Source organism: Ixodes scapularis, unplaced genomic scaffold (assembly GCF_016920785.2).
Source record: "Ixodes scapularis isolate PalLabHiFi unplaced genomic scaffold, ASM1692078v2 PGA_scaffold9__187_contigs__length_104089568, whole genome shotgun sequence".
Classification (NCBI taxonomy): Eukaryota; Metazoa; Arthropoda; class Arachnida; order Ixodida; family Ixodidae; genus Ixodes; species Ixodes scapularis.
Window position 1 is genome coordinate 68,638,386 of NW_024609884.1, and position 17,189 is coordinate 68,655,574.

Here is a 17,189-nt window from a genome sequence, read left to right on the forward strand (position 1 = left end):
AGAATCGTAGGCAGATTGGCATTGGGAGCACATGGGAAGACACCGAATGAGGGAGTACAGGGGCACATGGGCTGGCCGTCTTTTGAGAGCAGGAAGGCAATTAGCTGAAATTTGAACAAAGGTTGACCGAAATGGATGATACGCGGTGGCAGGCACGTAGTCAGGGGGGCGGGCCATGAAGTACGCCCCCCCCCCCCCCGAAATTTTCCATTTTGCTGGAACCTCCTCTCCCCCTCCCCCTCATACAGCATTTTGTCATGGCCCCCCCCCCCCCCCCCCCCCCCAACAAAGTCCTGGCTACGTGCCTGCGTGGTGGACACGTAAGGTGTACAAGTGCTTATACATGAAAAGCATAAACACAAAATGGACAAACCGAACCCCAAAAGCATAGATTTAAATACCTACTCACTAGTAATGGGGCTGAGCAGACTACCTCAGTGGAAAAGGAAGTGAATGAGGCAGAAAGGAAAATGTGGGAGGGAAGAATGGAGGAAAAATAGGCTCTAACAGTGTACAGGTCACAAAAACAGGACATAAGAAAGGTAAACCGGTTTGGCAACTCGCTGGGGAGTTCTTTGCTGTTCTAGGCGAGAACGGGAGTTTTGAGGACGAGGACGTATATTGCTAAATTTCAGGAGACAGACACATTGTGTGCCGCCTGTCATAATGAGAGCGAGACACCGGATCACTTGGTTTTGAGGTGCACGGGACTTCGCCCTACCCCCCCCCCCCCCCCCCCCCCCCCCTTTCCCTGAAGGGGAAACATATTTGACCAGGGCTTTTGGGAGGAGAAAAAGATTACAGTCAGAAAGAGGAGATTAGAACATTGGTGGAAATTATCTAATGAAAATTTAATGACGCACAACTAACTAGCACAGCTGGGGACAGACGGGACAGAGGAAAATTTGGACTCCGATCCATCGTGGCTCCTGCCCAAAGTCTCAACCCTGTCCCCCAGTGGGTCCGGTGCTGGGGTAACGCCGGCAATGGTTTGACCAAAGGAAAATTGGCGACTCCCTCGCCGGGTGGAAGAGGCGGGGGGTGATGTTTTTTAATTTTTTGTCCGATCCCCCGAAGGTCGCCTTGGTGATATCCCACACTGCCTGGTGATAGGGGGAGAAAATTGGTCTTAGAAGGGCGGGGGGAATCATATATTTGTCAGTATTCAGTATTCAGTTGCACCAAAACTCTTTTGCATCAGGGCGGTCGCTCCCAAAGGAACGTCGCAGGCGCGTTAAAAGAAATGTTGTTGATATGACGTGGCTAAAAAAAAATAAGAACAAAAACAAAAGAGTTCCAGACGGTTTGACCTGGCTTGGCTCCCAAGACTAGGGTAGGTGACGCAAGCTACCGCCCGTTACAATAGGTGTAGCCGTTTTAACATCGGGGCTCTGGTTAACTTCTATGGTTAACTTCCATTCATCTATCCACTCTGTAATCTAGGCACACTATCGTCTGGGTTTTGTATGTCAAGTTGAAACTTTTTTTTTATTAATTTTACTTTATTTGTACGCGGTGACTTTTGAAGCTTCTGAGATTCTAATGCCGGTAATTTTGTTGCCCGCGTCGGCAACAGCAAAGCAAGCCAAGCAACCCTGTAGGCACCATCCATCCCATGATTCCATCCGTCTTAAAATTGTATGCTGCTGCGTCGTCTTCGTCGGTTTCGTGACTCGCGCAAAAATTCTATGGATCGAATGTGTAGCATAGTGAGCGTGGTACACCACTCCCGAGGGTAATCCGCTAATCTGCTTGACTGCCTTCAGCCTTCAGTCCTTCAGCGTCGAAGGCGTTGAACACAAGCAGCACAGGCCCGCGCTGCGGTCGCCCATAGTCCTCGTGATAGCCTTTGTAAACGCACGGCACTGCGTTCATTGTGCTCCGTATTTACTCCACAACATTTTTTTTTTTTTTTCTTCTGCGGTGGTGCACTACATTATATAGCAGGTAGGTTGCCTCAACGTTGGAAATCCTTTGGGTCATCCCCGAGAAACGAGTGTGCGCGATCGGCCTCGTCAAGGAATTCGATGTTGATGTTTTCGTGTTTTTTATTTTATTTTATTCTCCATTTGTTTTTGTGCTGCGCCACACTTTCGCTGCCGAGTGATATTCTACGGTGGTGGTGGTGAGGTTTGGCAGTGGACTCGAGGCACAAGCGTATCGCTGTAGTGTTGGTGTTTTTTTCGTCCGTATTTCGCAGAACTTTGTGTTTTGATCGCGAACATAAGTGGCATGATCTCCCAATTGCTAGTGCCGTCTATGTTCTCGACGAACTCGTCAATAAGAGCAAAAAGGCATGCCCTACGAGCATTTAGGTGGAGCACACTTGATCTAGCATTCCGTTAGCTGAATGTGTATTTACCGGGACCTTTCCTGGTGACCTGTTTACGTTGCGTGTCGGCGTTAATCGTAGCTCCAATGACGCTATCGGAATCGCTGCGGGCGCCATTCCGCCTGGCCCCCTTACGCTTATTTGGCTTATTTTGTCAAAGCTCATAGGTAATAGCTTCACGGTCACTAGAAGCATATTAAGGGGACGGAAGTCGTTTCTTTTTTTTTTTTTTTTGCCTTAAAGAAACAAAAAGATACTGTCTACGTCACTGACGTTCACGAAATTGAATGCAGCCTTGTCGCGCAAATGCTTTCTATTTACGTGTTGAAGTCAGAGGTAGTGCAAGATTGTGTGTCAGAACTTCAACCCATTTGGATTGTGAGGCGGTGACACGAATGGATTACCTCTTAAATATTTATCTTCTGTTTGTTTCTTTGTGCATCACTTGTTTTTGCGAAAACTGCAGCAATCAACTTTTCAGCAAATCTCCTAGCTGTATATCTGATCATGGATTTTCGCCGGAAGCCAGTATGCCGCAGTGCGACCTGTGGCAGCGTGTCAATGCACGTAGTACATTGTCAATGCACGCAGCACACGCAAAACCAGAAGCCCATCCGAGTGGATGGGTTTCTGGTTTTCCATGCTCAATTTGTGTGTGCCATGTTTGAGAAGAATGAAGGCGCCGAAAACAAGATGAAGTAAGACAACCCAAGGTGCACTGGCAACTGTTGTTTATTCGGAAAGAACATGTGATATAGGACCCATCGGCCTGTCTAGTCATTGTCATAGCGGTGCAAAGCCTGTTTGATATCACCTTTTTTTGATAAGGCCACGCTTATGTTTGCCCATATTATTAAACCCCTATATAAGGCATGTTCTTTCCGAATAAACCGTAAAATACCGAGCATCCGCCCCGTTTCATACTAAGTGCCCACCCCCAAATTTCGCAACATCTGAAAAAGTATGCACATATAGGTAAAATGGATGACCTAACAAGTGCCCGTTCCCCAATTTTCGCTATTATCTCCATATTTTGAGTGGGCACTTGACATTTTACGGTAGTTGCAAGTCCACCTTGTGTTTTCTTACTTCGTTTTGGTCCTTGTTGTTTTTGGCGGTATTTACTTTTTAAACTGAACCAACTGGCCCAATTAACCACTTTGCTGCTCTGTTCCATGCTTTCTTTGGCTGCAGGGGTGTGCAGGTGCCAACTGTGTGACAATGAAATGGGAGCGAACTGACTTCTGGGGGAAGAGGGTGGACGACCAGCGCCTGGGCTTCAGTTCATACATTGGTGCCACAGACCGCACAGTGCGCAACCTGTACCGTGCACTCAGACCGTCCGAGAAGCCAGAACTGACACGGTCGTCGCACGGTGGCATCTTCAACCTTTCCTTTTCCCCAGACGGGTAAGCAGGCTCTCTTGAGGTTCTTCATATTCGTGCTTTGTATGAACTTCTGTGGATCGTATAGTCTGGTTGTTGCACGGCATCCTGAAAATCTTTTTGGCGAAAAGGTTGTATTTTGTGGTGCCCTTGTGATGGCAAGTGCCTTGTACTGGAAACATGTTAGAACCAGAAGTGAGGGGTGTTTACTTTAACCTTAGCTCAGGTACAGAGTAAAAGATGCATGCAAATGCATAGTTTGCAGATGCATCTGCCATACAAGCAAGTCCTCGTACAATAGGAGCATGTTAGAAATTTATGATCTGTCTAGAGCAGTGGTCTCAAACTCATTCAAGTGTGGGGGCCAAATAGCCCACACCGGAAAGGTCACAAGCCAACGTCAGACGGGGGGAGGGGGCATAAAATTTTATAGCGAAGAGACCTCGCTCTCTATGCTTTTTTTTTGTAAAATCACAGTTTTGCCAGTGAGGTCTTTCACTTTCATGTGTTTTATGACTACTCTGGGCCCTGCCGTGATGTGATAACTAGAATTAAAATGACACCGCCCCGCCAACGTGCTGCCATTTTTAATAGAAGAACGGAAGATGTACACTGTCGTGCTCAAGCTCTAAACATATTTCGAAAAGAAAAAAAAAAATTGGTTAATTTGGCAGTTTTTGCTTTCCTTACGATTTTTACTACAACACTGAGCAAATACTTGTCTTTTAATTTTTACATTTTTTGAAGGTGAGGATCCCGAGCTCGTCGCTTTATTTTTGGCGGTTGCTCCGTCTGATCGAAAGTTTGCGCAGCCGAGATGCACCCTTCAACGAATAGACCGCGCTTGCGGCCTGGTAGCGGAACAGTCGTACATTACAAAAAAGCTGGGAAGCAAAAAAAAAGAAGCGAAACATAGGTCAAATAAACACAGATAAGTATAAACTATGGGAATGTGTTAAAAGAACAGAGCTACTTTTCGAGCGAAAATTAATCGGCGAGAAGAGATCACGAAGCCGCATGCTTTTTCTAGCACTCGAGACATGGGAACCGCGACTCGTAGCCGGTTGCCTGCGGGCCGCGTCCCAGCGAATCACGGGCCGCGTGTTTGAGACCCCTGGTCTAGAGCATGCTCTTTTTGATGTGACCCCCATCCCCTGTCAGTCACATTACCATTTGCTGGCTAAACTTTCAGGGCATCCTTTCCCCTCCCTCCTGTCCCATTTAGGCTGCAAATAGGACAAACTAGTTTGCTAGGCCTTAGAAGTGGTGTGACAGTGCATATTGTAGGCTTTTTTCCAAGCTGGTTGTCACATACTCTACAGTGAACAGCAGCAGTTCCATAAATGCTTCCTATCGCAGCTACTTGCATGTGATTGACACACAAGTATTCTGCTAGTCTACATAGGAGGCTTCAATGGACCTTTTTTAAGTAATGAGGACCGTGTGGCAGTTTGTCTGCGAACTACAAATGTAGGGCAGCCCAACAGGACTCCGTTCGTCAAAACACATTGACATGTGTTTTAGGAGGACATCAAAATGCAGAGATATTTTTATCCTGATGTGCGGGCCACTTACCCAATGACGTCTGCAACAGACTCGCAATGCCTTTTTTGTTGAAGCAGCCATTTTCGCTCGATAGTTTTTTTATCTTACACTTTTATGTATCTATGTACAGAACAGTGGACTGCTGCGCAGGCCACTTGGCTGTTTGCAAGCACGCATATAAACCCCATCTATCTATAGTAACATTGTACCGTTGTATTGGTTTTCATTTTTTTATGCCCCATGCTACCGATAGTCAGGAAGAGGATCGCCAAAAAGACTAAATACTCGGAAAGATACGCGCTGACAATGGTGGTCAAGCGGGATGGTGCCCTTCGAAAATGGAGACAGCATGAAGCAAGGCCAGGGGAGAGGGTGTGCATATGTGCAGAAGCTTACTGGAAAAAGTTCCATCCACAATTTGCTCTGTGCCAGACAGACTTACACATATTTCTGATAGAGTCAGTGTGCAACATTTGCTATTCAGGACATTGGCGTGGCGGTTCTGGGAGTTTCCTTCTCAAGATAATGCTCGCGAATAACTTGGTTTTCCTTCTGCCAGTGCTGGGCATGTGTGCGAGTTTTGTAGCGTGCATCACAACTCATTTTAGGGCGTGTTTAGCTTACAAGCTGGCAGAGCTGCTGCTATGCTCTTTGCACGTTGTACCTCGGTGGTAAAGACGTGCTGTTGCTTGTTTTCTTCCAGCTCTATTTTGGTAGCAGCCACAGAGGGCAAAAGTATCCTCGTCTTTGACCCCCTCTGCCACAGACAGATAAAAAAGGTGGAACATGCACATCGTGACTGCATCAACTATGCCAGGTAGGTTGGGCTGTGGAAAGAGTGGGGTTAGGGTACTTGTGCTTTAGCATTTTGAGGACGCTGAGTTGCTCTTTTTTGCCCTTGGTTGCAGGTTCCTGGATTCACGAATGTTTGCCACTTGCTCCGACGACACTACAGTGGCACTGTGGGATGTGCGGAACTTACACAGAAAAATACGTTCTTTGGTTGGCCACTGCAACTGGGTCAAAAACATTGAGTATGCGTGTGATGCAGGGCTGCTAGTCACGTCGGGCTTTGATGGAAGCATCCACACTTGGGACATCAACAAGTGAGTTAACCCCAGATATTCCATGCCCATCATGACATGCTGTTACTGTTTAAAAATGTTGTGGAACAAACGGTTTTCTTTGTGTGTGTCGTGCAGCCTACTACAAATGTCTTCATACCACTCAATTTATGCAAGTGCGAGGACATTGTGGCACCATGGCCAGATGTTGCCTCGTCAAAATATAGAGCCAATTTGTAACCGTGCCCAATAGGGAAGGAGATTGCTGCCAAAAGCTTTGAAAGATTCTTATTGGTCACTACCATTTCATTTATATTTATTACGATTGCATAGCACAGCAATTGTTGGCAGTTATGCGTCTCCATACCTGTCACTGTCAAATACAGTGCTCCTCACTCCTGCAAAAAGTATGCATTGCACAAAAATAAAAAGGTTGTCCTATTGGTTTCTGCAAAGGACCTAATAGGACAGTTAATAATGCTTGATATCATTACGTTAATTACTTTTGAATAGACCTTTTGCTAAATTACTCAAGCACCAAAGAGAATGCCGGGGACGTAGGTACACACGCTTGCCTTCCCTGCACAAAGGATTCAAAGTAAATAATCAAAATAAGGCATTGACGAACGCACGTGCAAAGTGCTATTTCTTTTAGATTTCTTGCTTTCAAACAGTTACTGCTGCAGGTGCCAGAGTGTGTACCTACGTTCCCGGCATTATTTTTAATGCTTGGGTAATTCGGCAATAGGTCTATTAGTGCATATAGAAGTATGGCTAGAGTTAGAAACTTTCTGGAAATCATCAAAAACCACTTAATAGTGCACTTTACACAAAAGTATAAGGCATGCATAGCATTTTACAGCATTCTGAAGAAATACTCAATTTGTACGCGTTTCTAGGTTTCAGTTTTCCACCGGAGTGCATCTTTGTGCCAGCGATTGTGCTACCCGCGGCCAAGGCGTGCAATTACTGCTTCGCCTCACTTCTAGGAGAGAAGGAAGCATGGCGCGAGCCGGCGAAATGAAACGCTGTACTATTCAAATGGCAATACAAGAATAACAGGCAGCGCACATTAGCTGCGGGCTTTAGCCATGCAAAGCAGGACCACTGGTGAGGAGATGTGTTTCTATAGGCAACCAATATTTCAAAATGTGTTCAAATTGAATTTTTATGGAACACTAAAATGCTCCACATGCCATATATTTTTGTAAAGTAGACTGATTTAGCGGTCATCGGTGATGTCTAAAAAGTTTCTAATTGAAATCATACCTTCAAATTTACTAATTAAAAGGTTAATCACTGAAAAGTTAGAACCTAATTATACCGAACATCACTGATTTTCCTAAAAACCATATTTTCTAGACTAAAGGCCAAAGCATAGAGTTATTATAAGGTACGCTAGAGGTTCAACTGGCGCTAGTGTCTATGCGACTTCCGTGACGCAAATTGAAGCAGACAGCAACCAGTCTACTTTTCCAGTCTTCCTGTGTATTCCTATGGGAAAGCGCGCGTGCATTTTGTCTCTTCGCCGGAAAATAACACGGAACACTTTGGTTATTTGGGTCGTACCGAATACTATGTACCTTGATTAACACTGTAAAAGTGTAATTGCTTTAGTTAGCGCATTTTTCTTCATCAGTGACCGATGTTTAACTTCGCTACATTTCAGTCCCAAACGTGTGTTCCGCAGCAGGTGTGTAGAAACAAGCGACGATTCGAAGCAAAATTACAATCGAAAGGAATGTAGAGTGTGTTCAAGGCTCGCCAGCAATCCGGTGACGCTTATACATTGATAATATGCCAGTCCTGTCACTATATAAAAATGACCCCGTCGTGCATGAGCGGATAAGAACATTCAAAACATAGAGACTAAAGTCCGTGGGCTATAAAAGTTGTCTCTTCGTATTGTTTTCTCTGCCGGGCAGCTTTTATCGGGCACTTGTTCTCAAAGATTTCGAGCGTGCGAGTGATATTTTGAACGTAGAACAAGCAGCTTCGCTCACAGCAGAAAGAATAAAACGGTACTTACTTATTTAAAATAGGAATAGATTACGTGGCCTTCAATTAATTTTGATCGTATATGCACGTGTAGTTACTGATCCGGTGTTACTGCATAGTTCTTGCCGTCTTTCTTAATTTCCAGATGTTCTTCGTTCGTTTGGCACGTATATCCCCCACGCTGAAAAGCGCCGACGTCGTGTTCGCGCTAACAGTGTCCGACAGTGCACATAAATACACGTACGAAGCTGTTTTAGCACCGTTTTTAATGCGATGAATTTGAAAGAAAAACACCGTAACTGACCAATTATTTCGTTGGCCTGACTGAGAAATGTTCCAAGCTACCTAGTACGTACGAATTATTCGGGATATTTGCTCTTATGATCGAGCGCAGAGAGAAAATGCACTCACTTTTTCTCATAGAAATGCATTACCGGAAGTCAGTTTTCGACTGGTTGCTGTCTGCTTCAATTTGCATCAGCACACTAGTGCCACTTGAACCTCTAGCATACATTATAATAACTCTATGGGCCAAAGTACTGTTTAAAAAAATCCCGTGTTTGCCCACACCAGGTGTGGGCACTGCAGCAGCCTGACGTCGGACCCTCATGTTTTGTCTACAGTCCGCACATAAAACATGCTCATACACAGCACACTTTGACAATGGCTTGCTTAATTAGCTTACAAAGAAGCTTGTATCATACATAAATCACAATTTCACAAAATCTGTCACGTCTTGTCATAATGAGTAGGTAGTGTCATAAACACATGCTCGTATCGACCGACACGCGGAATGGCTCTGTTTACCAACACGGCCGGAAGGCCGCGCAATCGTGGTAGCTGTGTGGGCAAAAGCGGCCCGGCGCTCCGTGTTTTCGCCATTGCGTTGAGTGGCGTGCACGCCCGTCGTTGACATTGTAGGGACGCTTCTAGCTTTATTTGTGCGTCGCATTTCCTGACGACGTATGTCGTATGCTATGCCCAACTATTTGAGCTTGCTACCCGAGCCTGAACGGCAGCGGTACCGAAACAAACTATGCGTGGACGGCGTTGCCTACGAGGATCCGTACGCCGTAAACAAGGCCTGCTGGACTTCCGACGTGAAGTTGCTGCACCGAAGTCGACGGCTCACGTCGTCGTTTATTTAGTTTTTTCGCCAAGCCAGTTAACGGCCGACACGGTGGAGGCGTACAAGTCTCTCGAGGCCTACGATGGCTTCGAGTCAGTTTCCGCACTGCCAGCGGGATCAGCAGACTGTGGGTCAACGGAAGTGTATTTAATAATTGATTAAATACACACAGCGTCTTGCACTCTCAAGGTATGATATTTTTCCTACCTTCATGACCACAAGGCATGACAAGCGGCAACGCTTTGTCCGTTCTGCAGTCTCGGCGGTAACACCTTACAAGTAATGGCGTTACCAGGAACGCGTTACTTTTTTCATTAACGTAGTAACCTACTCGTTACTTTTTCGAAACAGTAACGGGTAACATACTTACGTTACTCGTTACTACTTCCCTAGTCTTAAAGAAATTACACTTTCAATTTTTTTCGTGTTTTTAATCGTCAAGCCATGTTTTTCTTTGCGTTTTTTCTCGTGAGTATTTAGGTGAAACCGTAAAAAGAGATAAAGTAATTATGTTCACTTTCTGCATGAACATAATGTTTCTTAATATATGATCTTATGCATACCTGTATCGTCAAAACCGTAAAACGTATTAAATCATAATTTAAAAAGTAACGCAGAAGTAACATGCGTTACTATTTTTAATTTTTAGGTAAGGTAACTCGGTAATGCATACCTTTTATTTCCAAGTAGCAAGTAACTTATTTCGTTACTTTTTTTCGGTAACGCCTACAACACTGCCGTTCTCTCGCCGATCCCCTTCTGCTGGGTAGCACGGGTGTAGTGAGCCTCTGACGAGCGCTTGGCCGGTGCTGTGCGCACGAACACCGTGGGAACAAAATCCGGGTGGTCTCGATCAGACGACGGTTTCCCTGCACATAAGCAAGCCTCTGGACGGAGATTGAAATGGAAGCCGCACTTGCCTTCGAAAGTGCTTGCTGCACAAACGGTCGTTCGCGCGAGGCGACCATTCTTTTCGACCCAGGGCTATTATCCACCTTCTATATATGCCTTTCAGAGTCTGCCGGGAACTTGTGGAAACTCTCTCCGCTACTTTTCTTCTACATTTCGGTGCAATTAACGGCAAAACAGCTTCGCGGCATGCTGAAATGCTATGACACCCATGCGAAACGTGCGCCCTTTTGCCCACACCAGTTGGCTCCAGTGCGATCGCAGCGCCGCCGCAACTCCGTGACGTCAAGCCCGCGTGTCAGTCTATAGTCTGCACTATGCAAAATTTTATCTTTTAAATGTGTATAGTCTGCGGACTATAGTTGAGGATATGTTAGGTCCTTTGGCAGAAATTATTAGGACATCAACCTTTTTTCTGTGTGGGATGTGTGTGTCTTGGGACTAAGGGGAACTTCCCTTGCCTAGTGGTTCTAAGCGCGGGAAGTAGTATGGAGACATTCTAACGCATTTCACTTTGCCAGTTTGTTGTTCCAGGGTTATCCCTATGATAAGGCATTGTCCAAGTATTAAGGAGTATACTGAACCAAAAATTCGAGGTGTGATTATCTCGTAGTAGCAACTATAAAATATGTTATACAGTATTTGTATCACATGTACATGTTACATGTAACATAAGGTGTTATATATAACATAACAGCTTAATTAAGCCTGTTAACAGTATGACATATGTATACATGCCATACATGACAGTATTTCGAATAATGATGCAGTAAAAATCATTTAAAGCCGAAAACCGCGAATAACCGAATTGCAAGCTTCGGGACGTGTCAGTCCTTGGAAGGCTGACGCGCAGGGTGCGAAAGAGAAATCTTGAAGGTGAGGAGGAAAGCGAACTTGCCTACGTCACATCTTGAAGGCCGGCTGCAAGCCCAGCTTGATTGCGATATTCTTCTCAAGAAATACAGCGTTTTGTTTGAGATACCATGGTATAATTGGCGTTTCTGGCTTCGTAGGGTCCAGTCAAACATTTCTGAATATTGGTTCAGTCAAACATAAAAAAGCTGAATATTGGTTCGGCATCCCTTTAATGTTGCAGTCAAACTGCTGTAAAAAACCCACCTATCTTGTATTGCATTCAGTGTGTCTGCAAGTGTTCAGAGCGTGAGCAGGTAGCATTTGTGTAGCAGGAACATTTTGTACTTTTACTTGTAGCAAATGGAGCCAATTCAACCGGCACACGCTCGTGGCTCTTGCAGATTCTCGTGCACACGAGATGCATTCCAAAGCAAGATGCTTGCCCTGTAGCCTTGGCTTTACCACAGCTGTAAGGTGTAAAAAAGTATAAAAAGCATTGCTTTGCACTAGCAGCTTTCTCTGAATTGCTAATGAAGCATACCTGCTGCTCCAGCGGAGCTCGTCTTTGACAGTTAAGGGGTGTTACTCTCATCCTCAGCTTACATAAGCTGCAGATATTTAGAAATGTAAGTGCAAATATAGACTTCCTCCAGTGGGTGTAACACAAGAGCCTCGTGCTTATTTCTCGCACTAGGCAAACAGAAAGAGCAGTGGCCATCCTTTTGCCTGAAGTACAAATGTCCTTCCAGTCCATAACCACAGCAGGTTGAGAATCTTTGTACATCTTTAATCCAGCTGTCGATTCAATTACTCTAAAACTGGCATAGTGTGACCGTTAGTGCTGTTGCACCAGTAAACCCATAAACATTGCCATTACGCTAAACAAACACAACGCCGAAAGTTGCTTTTAGGACTGCATTGGCCACCGTGGCATCTGTCGTCCATACATTGAATCATTTTCTTACTTCCTTCTTGGCGATCCGTAGAGTGGAAGATGCTCGCACCTGGTTGCTAAGAAGCGTTTTCGTCGCATGAATCAAAGTTTTTCAAAATAGTGCTATTGAAAGGCCTCACCTCAACTTTGTATATACAAGTTTTTTTTTTTTTTTTTTTTTTTTTTTTTTAGCTGCACCAAATTTCTACATTGAGGGGGAAGAGGTTATATGAATGTAGTTTTCACTTGATGTTTATATGGCTCGGTGGACATTAGATTGGAATATAACCATCACTATTATCAGTATAATTAAAATTCATTAACTGTTTAAGGACTGCAGTTAGAATATAATGCTTATATTACAAGCCTTGAGTCGGTCATATGCCAAGACTGTTCCATTTTGTAGAATTCGTGTAACCAGCCGTGTTCCACGATATTCGTCCCCGAATTTTGCTCTTTTATCTGGCGGGTTTGCTGGATTGAGTGGAGAAGTCGTTTTAAGTAGAAAATGCAAGGGCAGATATTTCGGAACACGGGCTAGTTACACAAATTCTACAAAATGGATGTCTTGGCATACGACCGCCACAAAGTTTGTAATATGAACATATATCCTAATTACAGCAATTAAAAAGTTAATTGACGAATTTTCGTTAAGTAGTCTGATAATAGTGCTAGTTAAATTCCCATCTAATGTCTGCCGAGCCATAGAAACATGCAGTGAAAACTGCATTCATAAAACTTTGCCCCCCTTTATTTGAAAATGTATTGCAGCTAAAAAAAACTCAGTGTTAGACATATATTAGCTGTCTAAACAAAAACACCGGGTAGGTGGTACAAGCCCCCCCCTTTCCCCTTTCGAAAGGGTCAAGCCTAAGCTCTCTACCGAAACAAACTCTCCAGGTTCTCCGAGACAGGCACCGAATTCCAGAGGATCTTCTATACCAACGGGCTCATGCGGATGCGGCTGACACCGGACAACCAGAAGATGGTCATCTGCACAACAGGGGGCTACTTGGTGGTGATCCACGATCTAGACCTCCAAACATTGGCCCACGACTTGCGGGGCTTCCAGGTGAGTGGTGGCAGGGCAGCAGGACAAGAGGGGTTGCGACGGGGATGGCGTCCTGTTGCAGCTGCCACGCACGTACCGCTGGAAGTCCACCCAGAAGGTGTCCTTCCACGCGGGCGACTGCCGCAGCCACCACTTCCCTGGCAAGCGCAATCGGGTGGAGCTCATCTGCGACTTCCCCCGGGACAATGAAGCCGAGATCATCTCGTCCTTGCAAGTGCACCCGCACGGCTGGTGCGTGTTGTCCCGCAACACGAGTCGGAACGAAAAGTCAGAGGTGAGTGGGTCTTCCACAACGGTGGGTAATACCAGGGTGCACTTCTGCCTTAGGCGAGAGAGTGGTGTCAAATGTTTGTCCGCATCATACTGGACAAGCGAGGAACGACACAACCGGACTGTGATCGTACCAGTCGAAAGAACTGAAACCAAACATTGCAAAAATGACAGTGACTATTAAAAAAATCCAAAAACAAAAAGTTGCCATTTCCCCCCACTTTTGTGAAAGAGGCAGTAGTAACACAGAATGTGATGCCGCATCGAACTGGATACAATCGCAGTGCCACGATTTCTGAAGCAGAGGCAGCTCCAGTACTGACACCTACCAGAACAGAAAAGATAGACGAGAGTCGCGCGGTGATGCGACTTCCTCATGAGCAGCCCAATGCAGAAAGTGCCGCTATAAGTGAAGAAAGAAAACGAGAGAGTGAAGAAAGAAAACGAGAGTGCGCGCTTGGCAGGGACGCTGAAAGCCCACTTTTAATGTCTGCAAGGAGTAGAGCGTTGCTACGTTTGATCACGTGATGTGACCCACGAGAGTAACTTGGATCTACTTGAGCAAGAACCGAGGCCAGATTCACGAAGAGCTTCTTAGTTTACGACAACTTAGCTAAGAAGTTTGTAAGTTAAGAACATCGTTAGAGGAGAAATCGGTATTCACAAACGCATTCTTAAGTGATAGGAGGAAAGCGACATTCTTGTACGGAAAAACTAGAACTTACCGGTGCTGTTGCTACGGCAGCAGCGTCTTCGGCAGCACGAACAACCAATCGGAGCAGTTCGGAGCTTGTGTATTTTTTAATAACAAGCACAGGCGGCCTTTCCGCCACAGCTCGTATAAGGTTCGTGTCCGTGCAGTGATGTGTCAACGCTAACACGATTTAAACGCGCCTGGATGCCGACGCAGGGATGCGTAGCCGCCTCCATTGACTGCTACAAACTCTATCGCTACGAAGTCAACACAACTGTCATCGTTAGTAAAAGACGGCCCGTGTCAGTCGTTTGCAAAGCGACGTAGATGGAAACAAATTGCTGCGGCGTTCTTCGCAGCCTCGGAGATGCAGGAGCGAGCAGACATTAAAAAGAATACGTTTGAACTACGAAAGCGTCAGCAAGAGCCACGTAAATACCTGTTCACACTCGAAGCAGACACGCGCGTTTGATCGAAGTGCTGGATTTGCGCTGTTGGATCGTGAATTGGTAAGCGCTTCGGGACCAATCTTTTACAATGGCAACTCGATACTGACGTGACACTCGGCAAAGAAAGGTTAAACCGGCATTGCGTAGCTCCCGCAAACTGTTATAGCTCGACAGTGACGTGCAGTCGTGGCAGAATAAAAATGGCATACTAACAACAAAGTGTACATACTGTGTTGCGAAGGTAATCCATACGGCGTTTTTTTTAGCTTTATATCACACAAAACAAGGAGATAGAATCGATGAGAGTCCCTTTTCGGCGACAGCGTTCGTCACCGCTGCCTTGGAAAAGGAGATGAAAAGGGGAAGAGATTGACCTCTTAATCTGAAATTGAGGTCAGCGATCGAACTATAATACAGGAAGGGTCCACAAGGGTCGCGCGGGCATATTCCATTCAGCATGCCAGCCGGTCGTGGGCAGTCGGTCTCAGCCGAGGACCGTCGGAGCAACGCTGCGTCGAGCCCGAGTGCCTGCTAGGCCTATATTTTACCGAGCTTGCTTTGTCGGGGTCGGTGGAATTGTGGCCATTGTAGCTTTTCCCGGGTGTTTGTGGATCCAGCGTTCTTGTTCGTCGTGGTCCGTTTCAAGTACTTCTTTATTGCTGCTTGAAGTCGCGACGCCCGAGAAGAGCACATAGAAAAATAAACATCCATTGGTCGTCGCAGTCAAGTAGTTGAGCGACGCTGTCGGCCATGGTAACTTGATCGTAAAAAGTGCGCAAGACAGCTTCGGAGCTGTAGTAGGATTCCGTCGTAACCTGCGCAAACCTTGCGATAATTCCGTTTCGTGAATATGAATTGATTCTTACGTTTCGTCTTACGTTTCGTCTTACTCACATTTTCAGCGTAGGATCGTTTCGTGAACCTGAACTCTGGAGCAGAGCCCACGAACATGCACAAGCGGTGATACCGGAAAGGGCCTTAACAAAGTTATCGTGCTGCATTTTGCATAGGGTGCCTAGCAGAGGCCAGCACGGGGCATAGATCACGCTAGTTTTGCGGCAGCATTCTGCCGGGACTCTCGTCATATCAATTGAGGACCGCGTCGGCATTTGACTCTACTCGCCAGTGATCAGAGGGGACAAAAGTTCCAGCCAAATGCCGACACTGGACTTACACGATTGTCACTCCAGTGTGAAACCGGAAACATTTAGGTGCCTGCCAAAGGACACATTCCGCGTTAAGAAGAGCGCTTCCTTTAAGATTTTGTTGTCTTTGTTTTTATTTTCCCCATCTCTGGGTTTACAAGTACTCCCGTGTCATTTCACAACAGGCTCACCCGCACTCTCTCACTTCATACAACTTTGTACTTGTTCTCTTCGTTCACTCCGCTTTTCTCGCTAATTAAACTGCCGAAGGAGGAAACGGCCGTATGGTTTGGCACCGTATGGGCAATTCGCACCGTTCCAGCTCAAAGCTGTGCGGAACTTGCCTTTCTCTGCAGTGGACTTGCGTGCACGACATCCAAGGCCAGCCGCCCCTAGACGACAGCAACGACACCAGCAGTTCGGGAGAAGAGAAAGACACGGCGGACTCGGACAGTGACTCAGGGGGTGCCCTACCCAACTGGCACCTACTGCGACCGCGGTCAGCATCCATCTTTCTGCACACCGAGTGGGAGCACTGGATGCCGGAAGTGTGGAGGGAGCCCCAAGAAATGCCAGAGTCCCGGGTCTTCCACGTGTCCACAGGAGCGGGACATCCCTCGGTGACGGAAGGCTCCATGGAGGACGCGGTGGGACTCCTGCCCGGGCCCCAGCCCATTTTGGGACTGCAGCCTTCGAGTTGGGGGGGCGAGCCCAACCACCGGGAGACCAGGTGCAAGGTGTCGTCCATGCCACGCCTCCTCTACTACACGCAGGAGCTCAATCGCGGCCGTGGCTGGATCAAGGAGCTGTGCTTCAGCACCGACGGACGACTCGTGTGTTCTCCGCTCGAGCGTGGCGTCCGGTTGCTGGCGTTCGATGCTGACCTGCGGGAGCTGAGCGACTGTGTGCCACAGTCGCCGCCCAAGCCCTTGGTACACATGTTGACCAACACGAGTCACTCCAATTATGTGGTGAGCACCAAGTTTTCACCCACACACTGCCTCCTAGCGTCGGGTTGCCTCAATGGACAAGTGTGCTTCCATAGGCCAGTCTTGTGATTGGCAGACCTTTAAAGCTTGTGGGGGACTACTGACACGTGAAAAAGTTGGCAGGTGCTGCAGTTGCTTTCTGAAAGCACGGGGACGTGGCAGGCGGCCTGCTACATTGACAGTTTGTTGCAGTCCTGCTTCCTCGAGTCATCGGAGCCAAGTGTGTGTGACACAGTGGGCAGTGTTCGTGCCGAATCTCGTGCAACTTACGTTCTCATTCTTGTCGCTGGCCGTTTCAGCCACGTTTGATTTGCAAAGACGATGAGGGCAGTTTCCTATGCCGAATTGTGTTGCCACCATTATGTACAGGGTGTGTGTATGTAAAGATGTCAATAAAGTCGCTTCAAATGAAATGTAAG

At 46.4% G+C, this 17,189-nt stretch overlaps 1 protein-coding gene across 1 annotated transcript; it reads left to right on the forward strand.

The window, feature by feature from the left end:
- The first annotated feature begins 1,582 nt into the window (after nucleotides 1–1,582).
- On the forward strand, nucleotides 1,583–17,188 carry LOC8041048 (DDB1- and CUL4-associated factor 10). Its single transcript, XM_029980292.4, has 7 exons — nucleotides 1,583–1,947; nucleotides 3,527–3,741; nucleotides 5,966–6,079; nucleotides 6,171–6,368; nucleotides 13,052–13,223; nucleotides 13,285–13,497; nucleotides 16,138–17,188. The coding sequence occupies exons 2-7, from the start codon at nucleotides 3,554–3,556 to the stop codon at nucleotides 16,837–16,839; spliced, it is 1,587 nt and encodes a 528-aa protein (XP_029836152.1). The 5' UTR covers nucleotides 1,583–1,947; nucleotides 3,527–3,553; the 3' UTR covers nucleotides 16,840–17,188.
- Nucleotide 17,189: the final 1 nt, after the last annotated feature.

What these genes read in the sequence shown, in the direction of transcription:
- LOC8041048 (XM_029980292.4), top strand. Translation starts at nt 3,554, where the DNA reads ATGAAATGGGAGCGAACTGACTTCTGGGGGAAGAGGGTGGACGACCAG. An exon ending in GACTGCATCAACTATGCCAG is followed by an intron (nt 6,080 to 6,170) that starts GTAGGTTGGGCT and finishes CCTTGGTTGCAG; the next exon opens with GTTCCTGGATTCACGAATGT. An exon ending in ACGACTTGCGGGGCTTCCAG is followed by an intron (nt 13,224 to 13,284) that starts GTGAGTGGTGGC and finishes GTCCTGTTGCAG; the next exon opens with CTGCCACGCACGTACCGCTG.